At 42.7% G+C, this 12,921-nt stretch overlaps 3 protein-coding genes and 2 non-coding genes across 5 annotated transcripts; 1 reads left to right on the top strand and 4 right to left on the bottom strand.

Moving 5' to 3' along the window:
• Positions 1-1,420: 1,420 nt before the first annotated feature.
• nop56 (NOP56 ribonucleoprotein homolog) lies at positions 1,421-7,173 on the bottom strand. The gene is made up of 12 exons (XM_088390523.1): positions 7,036-7,173; positions 6,263-6,352; positions 6,075-6,189; positions 5,228-5,392; positions 4,816-5,014; positions 4,489-4,676; positions 4,078-4,229; positions 3,793-3,893; positions 3,302-3,450; positions 2,979-3,100; positions 2,703-2,807; positions 1,421-2,453 (listed from the first exon to the last, which is right to left on the bottom strand). The coding sequence occupies exons 1-12, from the start codon at positions 7,036-7,038 to the stop codon at positions 2,148-2,150; spliced, it is 1,695 nt and encodes a 564-aa protein (XP_088246649.1). The 5' UTR covers positions 7,039-7,173; the 3' UTR covers positions 1,421-2,147.
• Positions 2,875-2,941, bottom strand: LOC148390441 (small nucleolar RNA SNORD57). Its single transcript, XR_015861515.1, has one exon. It is a non-coding gene; the product is annotated as a small nucleolar RNA SNORD57 (small nucleolar RNA).
• LOC148390440 (small nucleolar RNA SNORA26) lies at positions 4,328-4,447 on the bottom strand. The gene has a single exon (XR_015861516.1). It is a non-coding gene; the product is annotated as a small nucleolar RNA SNORA26 (small nucleolar RNA).
• Positions 7,174-7,218: 45 nt separating the features above from the next.
• On the top strand, positions 7,219-11,336 carry mlnl (motilin-like). The gene is made up of 6 exons (XM_088389306.1): positions 7,219-7,290; positions 8,176-8,361; positions 8,516-8,646; positions 8,746-8,847; positions 8,918-9,012; positions 9,144-11,336. The coding sequence occupies exons 3-5, from the start codon at positions 8,533-8,535 to the stop codon at positions 9,005-9,007; spliced, it is 306 nt and encodes a 101-aa protein (XP_088245432.1). The 5' UTR covers positions 7,219-7,290; positions 8,176-8,361; positions 8,516-8,532; the 3' UTR covers positions 9,008-9,012; positions 9,144-11,336.
• LOC148390437 (retinol dehydrogenase 11) lies at positions 9,206-11,759 on the bottom strand. The gene is made up of 6 exons (XM_088389302.1): positions 11,524-11,759; positions 10,692-10,931; positions 10,424-10,513; positions 10,121-10,309; positions 9,926-10,035; positions 9,206-9,841 (listed from the first exon to the last, which is right to left on the bottom strand). The coding sequence occupies exons 1-6, from the start codon at positions 11,678-11,680 to the stop codon at positions 9,662-9,664; spliced, it is 966 nt and encodes a 321-aa protein (XP_088245428.1). The 5' UTR covers positions 11,681-11,759; the 3' UTR covers positions 9,206-9,661.
• Between the last annotated feature and the right edge of the window lie 1,162 nt (positions 11,760-12,921).

Here is a 12,921-nt window from a genome sequence, read left to right as displayed (position 1 = left end):
GCAGTGTCTTCAAGGGGGTTGAGCTGCAGTTTCTTCATCTTGAATTGGTCCCCGAGAATCCAGCTAGCCGCTATCAGCTTTTGAGCCACCTAACCCCCTCCCCAGCCGGGGAGGGGGTGGGCAGAGAGAACAAAACAAACTCCGGCCAAATCGGCCACTACAAGTTAGTTAAAGGCCATCTCATAGCAATGTGTCTTTAAACGTGTCTTAAATGTTTCTGCTGAGGTAGTAGTTCTAATATCCATTGGTAGGGCATTCCAAAGCTCTGGAGCCCGAATAGAGAATGCTCTAGACCCTGCAGACATTTTCTTGGCCCTCGGTGTAACTAAAAGACTAGCGTTTTGCGAACGAAGGTTACGAGACGGAACATAAGGAACGACTAGGTCGACGAGATATGAAGGCGCTAAGCCATGCAGTGATTTATAGGTTAGTAGAAGAACCTTGAAGTCACATCTTAACTGGACTGGGAGCCAATGTAATTTGGCTAATATTGGGGTAATGTGATCAAATTTTCTTGACCGTGAGAGCAGCCTCGCAGCGGCATTTTGCACTAACTGTAGACTTTTGATACTGGACTTAGGAAGACCAGAGAATAATACATTACAGTAGTCCAGGCGCGACGTGACGAACGCATGTATAATAGTTTCCGCATCCCCGGTCGAGAGGATAGGACGAATCTTAGCAATATTACGAAGGTGAAAAAACGCAATCCTGGTTATATTCTTAATGTGTTTTTGAAAGGAGAGCGTTTGGTCAAATATTACCCCGAGATTAGTTACCATCTCACTCTGAGTGATAGTACGGTTATCTATAGTTATAGTGGTTTCCATAATAAGTGTTGATAACGAGTAGGACCAATTATCATCATCTCAGTTTTATCTGGGTTAAGACGAAGGAAGTTGAGAGACATCCATTGCTTGATTAGGTACACTTGAAAATGGTGGTGTACCTAATGAAGTGTCCATGTGATTCCCTCGTTAAGTGCACCTGCGTGAAAAGTTTTAGCTCTTTTTGAACGTGAAAGTGGCTAAAACTTTTCACGCAGGTGCGCTTAACGAGGGTCACGTGGAAAACATGTTGGAACGCGGCCCCAAGGACTAGAGCTTGACTCCTGTGACCTTTGACCATATTTCCCTAATAAAGTGGCCTGTTATTAGGTACATTTGAAAATGGCGGTGTACCTAATGGAGTGTCCGTGTGGTTCCCTCGTTAAGTCCACCTGCGTGAAAAGTTTTAGCTCCTACAGAACGTGAAAGTAGCTAAAACTTTTCACGCAGGTGCGCTTAACGAGGGTCACTCGGAAAACATGTTGGAACGCGGCCCCGAGGACTAGAGCTTGACCCCTGACCATATTTCCCTAATCAAGTGGCCTTTGACCATGGTTTTTGATTAGATTTAATAAAAAATAAAACAACAAGTCTTACACCTCCACTTTCTGATTGGCTGTTTAATCTGTGACGTCACTCATACACACTATTAGGTAACCACCATTTTCAGGTGTTCCTAATAACAAGCGTTTTGTTCAGTGTTTTTGAGAATTTCAACAGTTTTGGAATCAAGTTCCAAGTCGCTTGTGACGAATCTGCAGTCGCAAAACACAAAACTGCGCAACTCGACTTACCATAAGTCGTAACTCAAGACATCTCAAGATAACATGGGAGCAACTTGTAACACCGGTCTTTTTGTTTCTTTACAAAGAAAGCCTTACTACACATGGTCAGTTTCTTTTAACAAAAAGCTGTACTGTACATTCTCATTCTGTTCCAAAAGCAGAGTGTACATGCTTGTCATTTTTTTTAAACAAGTCTTCCAATACATGGTCATTTTTATTTACTAAGAACTATGATCTTTAAATTATTTTAACAATAAACTGTTCTAAAAACTTCAAATATGAACTATGATCTGACCCAGTTCATTTAAAATTTTGTGTACTGAACTTTGAACTTGTTTGTATAGAAAACGTGGCACATTGGAACAAAAAAAAAAAACTTTTTGTAAAGAACTGAAGATTTATTTACATAAGTACAAGTAAATTTTTTATAATGCAAGGCACGGGTAAAGCATCTGTACAGTCCCAAAAAAAAGGACATGAATAAAGTGATCTATACACAAATATAATTCAATCTGGAGTCAATCTATCCCATTCTTCACGCCACATTTTTTTTCTTTTTCTTTTTCTTCTCAGACACTGGAGTTTCTGGGATGACTTCCACTGGCTCAGCTTCAATGACGCCCGACTTTCGTTTCTTTTTCTTCTTGGCCGGCGTGTCAGTGTCTTCCTCAGCCGCTACCACAGGAGCCTCCTGAGGCTCAGACTTGCGTTTCTTTTTCTTGGTGGAGGCATCACCTGCTCCGTTCTCTGCAGCCGATGCCTCGTCAGCCTGGACTTCCACCTCTTCCTCAGCCGCACGTTTCTTTTTCTTTTTCCCAGGTGTTTCAGAGTCACCATTAACCTAGAATTAAGATACAGCCACTTTACCATTTTAGTATTCAAGTAAGCTATCAAAATGATGAGGCATGTATTTACAGCAAGTTATTTCAGATTGTATGACTCGCTTCAGTGATCAAGCCCACTGATTTGGGCCTGCCAATGGTTCGGAGTCAAATTTCTCTTGCATGGTGTTTTCTGAGACCGAACCACAGGCAACAGGTTAGACCTCCTATCAAACCAGCGTATCTGTTTTAGTAGGAGACGCAAATACCTTGCTGTCACCATTCTCTTCTCCATTTTCAAGGAGCGCTTGCTTCTTTTCACGCTTCTTGCGCTTCTTTTCCTGTTTACGCATCACTTCAGCAGCCGTGGTTGCCTGTTAGAGACCAAAAATGATCAACACTTTGTGGGTCATTACTTTTGAAAGCTTCATAATCAATGATGTGTCAGGCTCATTAAATCAGTTTTAACCCTCAGTTTTTATCAGGAACAACTTGATCATCATCCACAGCGTTAACTGCACAAGTGACGATAAGAAGTAACTCACCTCATCCATGGCCTCTTTCATCACGTCGACATTCTTACGCGGTAGGTCGCCAGTCTCAAAGAAAGCCAGGCGCTCCTCCACCTGTTCACGCAATTTGTCACCAAACACGCAGGTGGGCATTTCTGAAAGGAGGCCAAAACCCAAAATGAATGTTACAGAAGCAACACGAGTTTCAATAACTTTGTATAATATTTTAATTGCGACCAAGCTCAGAAAACACATTCTCAACATCAACCCAAAGGATGAATGCTGTTGACGAAAAATAGTAACAATCATAGCAGAGTCGACACTAGAAGTATAAATGGGCATTTGAGGTCTCTTACCGGAGAAGCAGTCGATGCGCGAGGCAATGCTGCACTTGTTAGCCAGATATCTGGAGATGCGGCCCTTGTTCTTGGCGGCGGCGCGGCCGATGAAGGTCGAGTGGAAGATCAGGCCGTACTTGGGGGTGTTGCCGCGAGTCTTGAGGGCTCTGTGTGAGATTACAGCTGCTTTCACACGGTGGGAGTGATTAACGTGAAATAAAGACTGATGAACCAAAGGCCAATGTTGACTTTGGCAATTTACTAAGCGCAATGCAGACCCTGACAAGGTTTTAAAAATGTATTCTGTGGCAAGCTGCTCCTCTAACCATTTTGCTCTCATCTATCTCAGTGCTGCATGTGGTTGCTCAGACTTTGGGATGCAATGGGGGGGCGGGGATCACCCCCGACAAGACCAAGCGGTCTTTTCGGGTCACCCCGCTCTGCTCCGGCCCAGCCCTGCCATCACTGCAACCACAGCTCTGCCCTGCAGGGAGGGGCGCCCCAGGTACCTGAACAGGGCCTTCTCCGCTCCCAGGATCTGGACGGTGGAGGCGGGGTACTTTGCCAGGTTGGTCAGACTGCCGGCGTGGGAGATTAGACGAGCACCCACCTGGAAAACAGAAATATTGAATACTAGGAGCATTTTTCTTCAGACGAATTAAGCCCGGCAAGACAAGTTGGACCATCAGCACCGGAGGTTTATCCGCACAACCAGTCAGAGGATTGACAGATTATTGGTAAAACATCATTGGTCTCATTTGTTGTATGAAAGCAAGGAAATCCAAGAAGCTCACCACATCTCCAATCAATGCAGCCAAGTTGGGGGCCACTTGGCTCATCTTGGAGCGCAAGTACTCTTGCAGCTCCAGACGATACGCAGCCAGAGACACCACGCGATTGGAGAACCTCTCGATGTTGATTAGGTCAATAGGCGAAATGTCCATTCCTGCACCAAAAAAAAAAAAAAAAAAAAACGTTCAGGGTCCATTCACCCACAACCTCGATTCCCTATTTGTTAGTCACACACTGAATGCTAGCAACACGAACTGTTTCTCCCGACAGGTTCCGCAGTGAGGTGGACTGCCGCCACTACAGGTTTTTGAGAGACTTTCTCTACCCCCCTGTGTGTATCACCAGAGACATTTGTTGGTCCAAGGTGGGTGTTCAAGGGGCGTGGTTGGCAAACGCATCACATCAGGACTAACCCATTGAGGAGCGGGACGCGTCAAGGATGGCCTGCGCCTTAGCGTTGTCCATGACCACCTCCTCCAGGCTCGCCACGCTCTCATCCGTCAACTCCTTCCTGTTACCGATGAGCTGAGCCAAGCGGCAGTACAGCGAGTTTTCTGGCACGATCCTCACCAGCTCGGGGAAGTGGTACCCGTACCATTCGCTGAAAAAGAGACAAATCTTTTGGTTCTTTGTTACCTATCAGAGTTTCATTTATTTCTTCTGCCAGCCCAACGTTTCCTCCAAGAAATTTGTACCGAGGTTTCCAGCATAACAACTACAATATTGGGTGATTCACTTACCGGACACGCATGGAGAACGTGTTAATGTCCTTGTCGAGCTGATCCAACAGCGCAATGGACTGGATGATCATGTTGTCCGCCCGGTTGACATTAAATTTAACCTTGGCTCGAGAGTAACTGTGGCCTAGACCCAGCTGGGCCTTGGAGGCCGCCACAGCTGTCAACCCCTTTACCAGCATGTGGAAGTGAAGGCGAATCCCTGACAGAACACACAGGAAAGCAAAGCAAAGGTTGGATTGCATCAATTTGAGCAGTCAGCCATCATGTGAGGAAACGGCTGTTCAGATTTTCAGTATGAACCTTCACAGGTAGTCAGGGTGATACAGTTGCATCATAAACTAACCGTGTATTATATTATTAAAAATGCGCAGCGGAAGCACAAATTCAACATGTCGTCACAATAAATACAAACCTCTTATTAATTCTGCCACAACACCACTGGTCTGGATGGAAAAACCAAATTCTTCTTGTAAGGCAGCACCAATTTTGGCATCTCCGACTCCCAGTGTTGCTTTCTTCTTTCCAGATTTAGGAATATTTGTCTCAAGGAACAACTTGAGGTCAGCATGAACCACCCCTGCAAAAAGGAAGGACAATATTAAGCTTGACAAATTGACTGGAAAATTAGCCCATCGCAAGAGTTTAACTGATTTTGTCCACCATTATGACCAAGAGGCAACTCGGGGACCGCTGCTTTGGTGGAGTATTATCTAATTTTGCATCAAATGAGGATAAGCCTATACAGGCTATTTATTTGCATCTGTATGTCTATTTTGCGAATTTCAGCAACATTTGACATAAGTTGGATGGGTTTGTGATTCAAAAAATTAGCTGGAAAATGAACCAAGTCTAATTTAGTTTCAAAAATAAGTCAACTATTTTTTATTTCCAATTTCACGGTCTACCTGCAATTCCTCTACGGACCACTAGAGGGCAGCAGATCACCAGTTGGCAATCACTGGCGGAGTGCATTCAATTTCATGCGGTTTTTTTCTGGCAATCTTGGTGCCATGTGGCACCACACTGCCTCTCACCGGTACGTTTAGGTATTACATCAAACCTCTGGTTTGACAAAAAGTATTTTCCTTTTCACCCCCTACAAGTAAGCAAACTCAGATGTTCAGGTTTATGAGGCTGTCAGCACAGTCATTCAGGGGATTGACAGATATGAAAACATCACCACATCTGAGTATAATAAGGCAATTACTGATGGGATAAATATTCTTGCATGAGTTTAAACTCAATGCAAGTTAACTTACCTTCAGAAATAGCATTTATGTTCTCCAGGGCAGCTTGAGCCGACTTAAAAGGGAAAAAGGCAGCCAGGCTCACCATGTTGTTGAATTTGGCCAGACTCAGCACACTCCACTCCACCTGAAACACACACTTGGCATTGAGTCTTGCATGAACGCGACAAACAATAAAGTAGCCAAGTGATTCGACCTACCTGAGGCAGCAGCATGCTGATCTCCTCGACTTCTTTGACTGCAAACAACGCGTAGCCGGACGCATGCTCGAACAACACGTGCAACAGTACCTTAAATGCAAATATTTAATCATTAACTATTTTATCAACAATTCAGGATGGGTGTTGTTCAGGCTAAAACGGTTTTATGCTGTTCGATTTGCTTTTGAGCCAAGCAATTTTGAGCTCTCTGAAGCACCAAGGATTCACATTGCATGAAATTTAAACGGACGAAGACTGGTTATAAAAACATAAAACTGGTAGAATGCATGATAAAACTGAATGCGTGTTAAAATAGAAACCCATTACAGATAAAAATATGCAAGGCAAAGTATAGTATCTTTCGGACCACGTCGGTGCACCACGTGTTAACCATGGCACCACGTGTGCATACACTTTCGGGTGGAGCAGCAAACAGCTAATGCATGCTACAAGAAGTTTATACACATTTTCGGTAGTCATCTGAACTTAAAAAGCCAAGACTACATTCCGAAAACATAAGAAGCTGTTCATTTACGGTCAGCGAAAAGCGATTCTTGGTTGAAAGCGACGTGACGCACATTCGCGAAAAGCCAGTCTGCGAGCGGCTAGCTTAGCTTAATAACGTAGCTCAGACGGAAAAGGCCTTGAAATAGCCAGATGAAAACGACGACTTCTTGGTAAACAACATGCATAGCAATAACTGCACGTCAACAATACTGAAGAAAACTAAGTTTGAAGCCAAGTCATTCATGTGTCTAACTTGTTTTTTTTACCATGATCGATGAATCTCAGCTGCACACTTCGCGTGTGCGTTCCGATGCTCGTCCTCTTGTGAAAAGACAGCACAGTCACTCTAGTGCTCGACGTCTATGAGCCCGAATATCGCGAGACCAGAAACATCGCGAGTAAAGAAGCTGGTTTGCTTCTCGTGCTACCTAGTGGTTGTATGAAAACAACATCAAGGCGTTACACGTTACTCTAGTAATGAAAGGCATTACTAAAGAGGGCAAAAACTGAACAGGAATGAAGTAACCAGTGGCTCATTTCTTCAACAGACCGTATCATATTGTTTTCGTGGCCAAGTTATTTTGACATTTTTTCATCTAGTATTTTATTTATTTGACAATTTAACTGTTAGAACTGTTTATAGGCTTGCTCCTACATATGGTAAATTTTAAAGGTATCTCTCGTGAAAAATGTGTTTATCTCGTCTATTTGGATGCACCTTGACGACGGCGGGGCCGCCTTGGGTGCGCCTGGATGATGCCGGGACCGCCGTGGATGCGCCACGGATGTGCCTTGGATAAATAAATAAATAAATAAATAAATAAATAAATAAATAAATAAATAAAGGTTAAACACAATTGCACAGACCTAACATTCAGGAAGGGTAAATTTCATATAAGAGCTCTGACGTCAGGCCTACATTTCATTTTGCCAATGCACACTACTTATGTACTTGAATCATTGGGATACAATGACGGTGTGACGTTTTTAGACCGTTTCTGCAGAGTGTTTTCTAATACCTCACCACCTTGACGGAACACGGTCAAGTGGTGGATTTGAGGAAAAGCATCATTAACTTCTGTAGCGTTGCAGGGTTTCTTAGGAGCACATGCATGTCAGCCTTTATGTGCGCCACATTATATTACTGGCATGTCATAAATGTCACAGCATGTTGGCTTATTCTTAGAAGCAGACAATTTATGACCGACTTCTGAGGACACATAGGTACAACACACCTTCACACAGATGAGATGTGGTATGCAAAATTAAACCATGTTTTTCTGCAATGAGTTGATCCAAAAGCAAATCTGTCTCCCCAAAGGACAACATTTTTATACATTGAGTCTACCTAGCTCCCCTTCCACAAAAAGAGCCAGATTAATACGTAATATCTTTGTTTCCATGAGTCTGGATGAGAATGTTTGCGAAGGAGCCTGTTGAGGAGCGGATGTCAGGGAGGATGGTAAAATGCTGGGCCATCAGGAGCGCCTTGATATAAAGGCTGACGGGGACAAGTTCTCATTCAGGCAGGAGACGCTCTTCTCATCTTTTAACACGCTTCGGGGACCAAGTGATCAAAGTTCAAACAACACGTAAGCATGCAACATTTTGTCGTTTATTTCTTTTGTCTTGTCATGATTGCCACAGGAATGTATTTCTTCTAGCGTGTATGAAGCAGTGACTCTCCCACACAAGTGTTCGAGTTGATGAGATCCAATGAGCTTGTTCATCTTTACATTTTCCCAGCACAGAGCGGATTGAGCATGCGTGGAGCTGTAGCTGTCTGCGTGGTACTGGCGTGCCTTGTGGCGTTGCTGGTTGAGAGGACACAAGGACACATCACTTTCTTCAGCCCCAAGGAAATGATGCTGATGAAAGTAAAATGATTGTATTGTATTTGAATAAGTAATCTGAAACAAGTTTGGAAAACCAGTTCATTAATCAAAATATTTTGTGTTTGGGTGTCTGCTCTCCAGGAGCGCGAGGGTAGAAAGGACATGGAGCCTCGGTCGGAGGACGGCCAGTTTGAGGAAGTTGCCGTCCAACAGCTTCCCCAAATAGAACATGGTGGAAATCCAGTGCGTGAACGACAGACGCCGCCATTATGTTGTGTAATATTAAATTTTAATTCTCTGTGCATGCGTACAGGACAAAACAGTGGACATCACCGTGCGTCTTTCACCCAAACAGCTGGACCATGTTGCTCCTGTGCTCGAGGAGCTCATCCATGAAATGTAGCGACGGTAAGGTACTTCACTGTTTCCAGAACTAAAATCTTTCTTGACCTTTAAGTGACTTCATGAACCAAAGATGATTGTCATGCAGAAACTTAAAAATAATAATAATCGGGTTGTCTCCCATTTTTTGTCTTTAGAGTTGAGTAGTGTGCTGGGGAACAGAAGATAAAAATGCTGTATGAATTCGTCAAAGAATGAATGCTCTTATATTTTCTTTTAATATATTAGTCAATAAAGGGAAAAAAACTGTTTAACTAAATAGAGCCTATGTTGTATTTTCCACACCAACCTCAGACCTGTTCTGAAATATTGCGTAATAGTAATAGAAAATTGCAATTAATTCTTTTTTTGTAACAATCGCTACAAGGATCATTTTTATGTAGCTCACTTTCATTTGTAATGCTGCCTTGATTTTATATTGATAAATGTCTTCTGGTCCAAGTTTCAAAAACCCTGCTATTATCAATCAGATATTGAAATTTAAATGTTATATATACAATATTTAAAGTTTTAAAACAGTATATAATATATATTGACTTTACAAAGTTGCATTGAATATAACTGAGTGAACCTGAGTGCTCGAAAGCCTGTGCAGACACTTGAACAACAACACATGAAAGTGGAGCTCCTTTCTTTTATCAGGAGAAGCATTGTTTCACAGCTTGGATGTCAGTCTTTCGCAGATCTCAAAGTCCTTGACTGCCAGGGCTGTGTCTCGGGCTAAAGGGGCGGGGAGGACAAGGGCGCAGTCGCTGTCAAAATACTTTCCACTTATGCCTTCTGCTTCCTCTGACACGGCGCAGTAAATGACGCTGACTGCCCCCTCCTCTGCTGACTGCGGACATGGGAAAGAATGGTCAAATAAAATCAAACCAGAAAATCACTTTGAATGCTGAAAACTGACATCCAAAGCACTCACCTTGAAAAAGAACTGTCCAATGAGGCTGAAGATAAAACGAATTCTGTAGGGATAGTGCCTCATCATTCCCGTCAGGACGATACCAGGGTGGACTGAATTGGCGGTGACGTCTCCATGAAAATGACCCACGCACACATGCATGTAAACAAAATGATCAAAGCTAATAAATAGAATTCAAAGTCACAGGAGCCCAACCTGATCCTTTAAGCTTCCGTGCAAACTCATTCGTGCAGATGATATTGTGCAGCTTGGTGTGATTGTAAACCCGATCAAGCTCGTAAGTTACATTCTCCCCGTGAAAATGAGAGAAGTCCACTTCCCCCTTTTTGTGGTTGACAGAGCTGACGGTGACAATACGTGCTGGAGCTGAGCGTTTCATCAGGTCTGAAAGAAGGTGAGGGGAGTGAGTAGCCTGCTTATCACAAACTTTTTTTTCGGTTAGTTTCAACATTCAAACCTCAATTGCCACAAGCAGTAATAGACATTCTCTAATCGTACCAATTAGCTGGTTGGTGAGAAGAAATGGCCCCAAATGATTGGTCGCGAAAGAAACATCAAATCCATCTTTGGTAATCTGCCGGGGTAAACCTATTGGAGGGAATTGAATAAACGATTCACAATGTAAACAAACAAAAAAAAAAGAACCATAAACTGACACTTCCACATTCTTAAACTTTTTGGGGAACTGTACTCACATGAGTTGGAAATTTTTTAGAATTAATCACAAACATGACGTGCTATTTATATTTCAGCGTCAGCGTATCACCTGATACTCCAGCATTGTTGACGAGGATGTGAAGGGCGCTTTCTTCCTCCAGAATTTTTTTAGTAAAATCTCTGACAGAGTCCAGAGATGAAAGGTCCACCTGACGCACGTGGACGTCAGGGTTTCCTGTTTTTGCTTGAATTTCTTTCACAGCTGCGGCCCCACGGGACACACTTCGACAAGCCAGAATGACACGGGCACCCCTCCGAGCAAAGTCCATGGCGATGAACTTTCCGATCCCTAAGAGCAGAAGAAAAAAAAAAAACAGTAGCAGTGTAATCATTTGGTTTTAATGACTGTGTTGACAAAAATGCAAAAGTTCTTGCATGCTGATCCTATCAAAGAACACTCAGAAATTCTTTCACCTGATAAATATTTCTGCAACCAGTTGAGTGACTTAATTTGTTTAGAATAGCTGGAAACAGCTTGTCAAGATAAAAAAGTAGACTAGAGTTTAAAGCATTATCAAGAAAACTGAGCATGAGTTAATTTTGGTCTTTTTTTTTTTGGAAACAGAAATGGTGTTTTGAAGTTGTTGATGCATGTATTTACCCAAAAGGAGATGCAGCTTTACTATGTAAAGCACTTCGAATTGTCTCGTACAAAAAATGTGCTATACAAATAAACTTGCCTTGCCTAACTTTACATTTGTGTTATTATGGCTGAAAAAAAATCACATTCTTGATCATGACTTTTTTGAATGTATATATATTATTTGAGCTTGTCAACATATCTTGAACTTGTATAACAAATATTGAATTTGACAGATTTTTTTACAGGATTGCTAACTCTATAGTAGCCATATTGGTGGAATCATGAGAGCCAAGCAGACCTGAATTGGCCCCTGTCACGATCGCCGTCTTCCCTTTGAGCTGGGTGGGACAAGCACGTGGGTCCCAGGGTCCTCTCCGCTGTGAGCGAACCACCATCCACAGCAGCAGCGTAGTTACCATCCACAGCGGGTGAGCGATCACATCCAACCAGCTCATTGTATCAGCGTGGTTGCAGAAGCACAAACGGACAAGTTCTGGTCCTCTGGCAGCTTGTGACTTTGATGTATGACAATGTGGGCCAGTCCACAGCAAGTAGGCGTGACCACAGAGTTCTCATGACAAAACAACCATATATAGTTACTGATTTATCGAGGCTGTCGTAATTGGTTGCCTAAGATATTGACACCCAAAGTGGTAAGTTTGCAATTTTTTTTTTTTTAGGTCATTTTCATGTTCGTCACTATCTTTCAGCAGGTCACTGTTGCATGAGATGCCGTCAGTGGAACCTGTTGGGCAAAATTTTTGGTTATTTGTGGCCTGCATGCCGCCCTGCCTACCTCACATGTGTGCAAGATTGCACTTTTATTAACTCAAGTCCAGCAGTATGTGCAGCACGAGATTAGGCTTCAATCGTTTCAAAGCCAAATAACAAACTCGCTAGCTAGGTCCGCAGAAGAAGTGAACCGGCCTCTTCAATGTGGGTCACGCAGCTACACAAATGAGGCTGCATGCTGTGGAGGCAAAATTCGGTTTGCCTCACCTTATGTGATTATCTACTGTTGCAAGGGATAAATTTGCACAGGGGTGGGCTAGACTTGGTGTTGGTATTTTTGCAAACCCAATCAAGCCATTTTAAAATGGGTTGTGGGTGTGAACACACCAGACCCTGCCCCCTCTAAATGAATGGATAATTCTATGAACATTGATTGACATTTCATCTCTTCTTTACCACCACTGTGGTGGCATCCTCCAATAGACACAACGAAAAACACAAAGTAAAAAGGATTGAGCTATCATCAAAGATTTAGACTCATTTCAATGTTTCAGTGTAATGCTACATATTTACCGTATTTTCCGGACTATAAGGCGCACCTAAAAACCTAAAATTTTCTCAAAAGCCGACAGTGCGCCTTATAGTCCGGTGCGCCTTATATATGGACCAAATTCCTAAATTTAAACTGGCCCGAAGCATTATGTCATGAAATCAATCATAAGTGGCCCGCTGAAGACTATGAATCAAAAAGACTATGGATCATTATTTTGTGATTATAAAGTAATTTGTTGCGTCTGAAGTTGAAATAAAAAAGATAAAATGGAGAATGATTTGATTTGGATTAAAAATCTGACATGATGCATTAATGGTGCGACTTATAGTCCGGTGCGCCTTATATAAGGACAAAGTTTTAAAATGGGCCATTTATTGAAGGCGCGCCTTATAGTCCGGTGCGCCTTATAGT

This window comes from Syngnathus floridae, chromosome 11 (genome assembly GCF_059516105.1).
Source record: "Syngnathus floridae isolate MCC-2025c chromosome 11, RoL_Sflo_1.0, whole genome shotgun sequence".
Lineage (NCBI taxonomy): Eukaryota > Metazoa > Chordata > Actinopteri > Syngnathiformes > Syngnathidae > Syngnathus > Syngnathus floridae.
Note: the sequence above shows the minus strand (reverse complement) of the source record. Positions and strands in the feature narration are given on the sequence as shown.

Bases quoted from the DNA above. Each gene is read 5' to 3' on its own strand.
- mlnl (XM_088389306.1), top strand. From the start codon at position 8,533: ATGCGTGGAGCTGTAGCTGTCTGCGTGGTACTGGCGTGCCTTGTGGCG. The intron at 8,647-8,745 runs GTAAAATGATTG...TCTGCTCTCCAG, and splicing joins AGGAAATGATGCTGATGAAA to GAGCGCGAGGGTAGAAAGGA. The intron at 8,848-8,917 runs GTGCGTGAACGA...GCATGCGTACAG, and splicing joins TAGAACATGGTGGAAATCCA to GACAAAACAGTGGACATCAC.
- nop56 (XM_088390523.1), bottom strand. The intron at 5,015-5,227 runs GTTTGTATTTAT...GTGTTCTGTCAG, and splicing joins TGTGGCAGAATTAATAAGAG to GGATTCGCCTTCACTTCCAC. The intron at 3,101-3,301 runs GTAAGAGACCTC...GCCTCCTTTCAG, and splicing joins GCGCATCGACTGCTTCTCCG to AAATGCCCACCTGCGTGTTT.
- LOC148390437 (XM_088389302.1), bottom strand. From the start codon at position 11,680: ATGAGCTGGTTGGATGTGATCGCTCACCCGCTGTGGATGGTAACTACG. The intron at 10,310-10,423 runs GTACGATTAGAG...ACCTTCTTTCAG, and splicing joins TCTCACCAACCAGCTAATTG to ACCTGATGAAACGCTCAGCT. The intron at 9,842-9,925 runs GTGAGTGCTTTG...CCATGTCCGCAG, and splicing joins TTGGACAGTTCTTTTTCAAG to TCAGCAGAGGAGGGGGCAGT.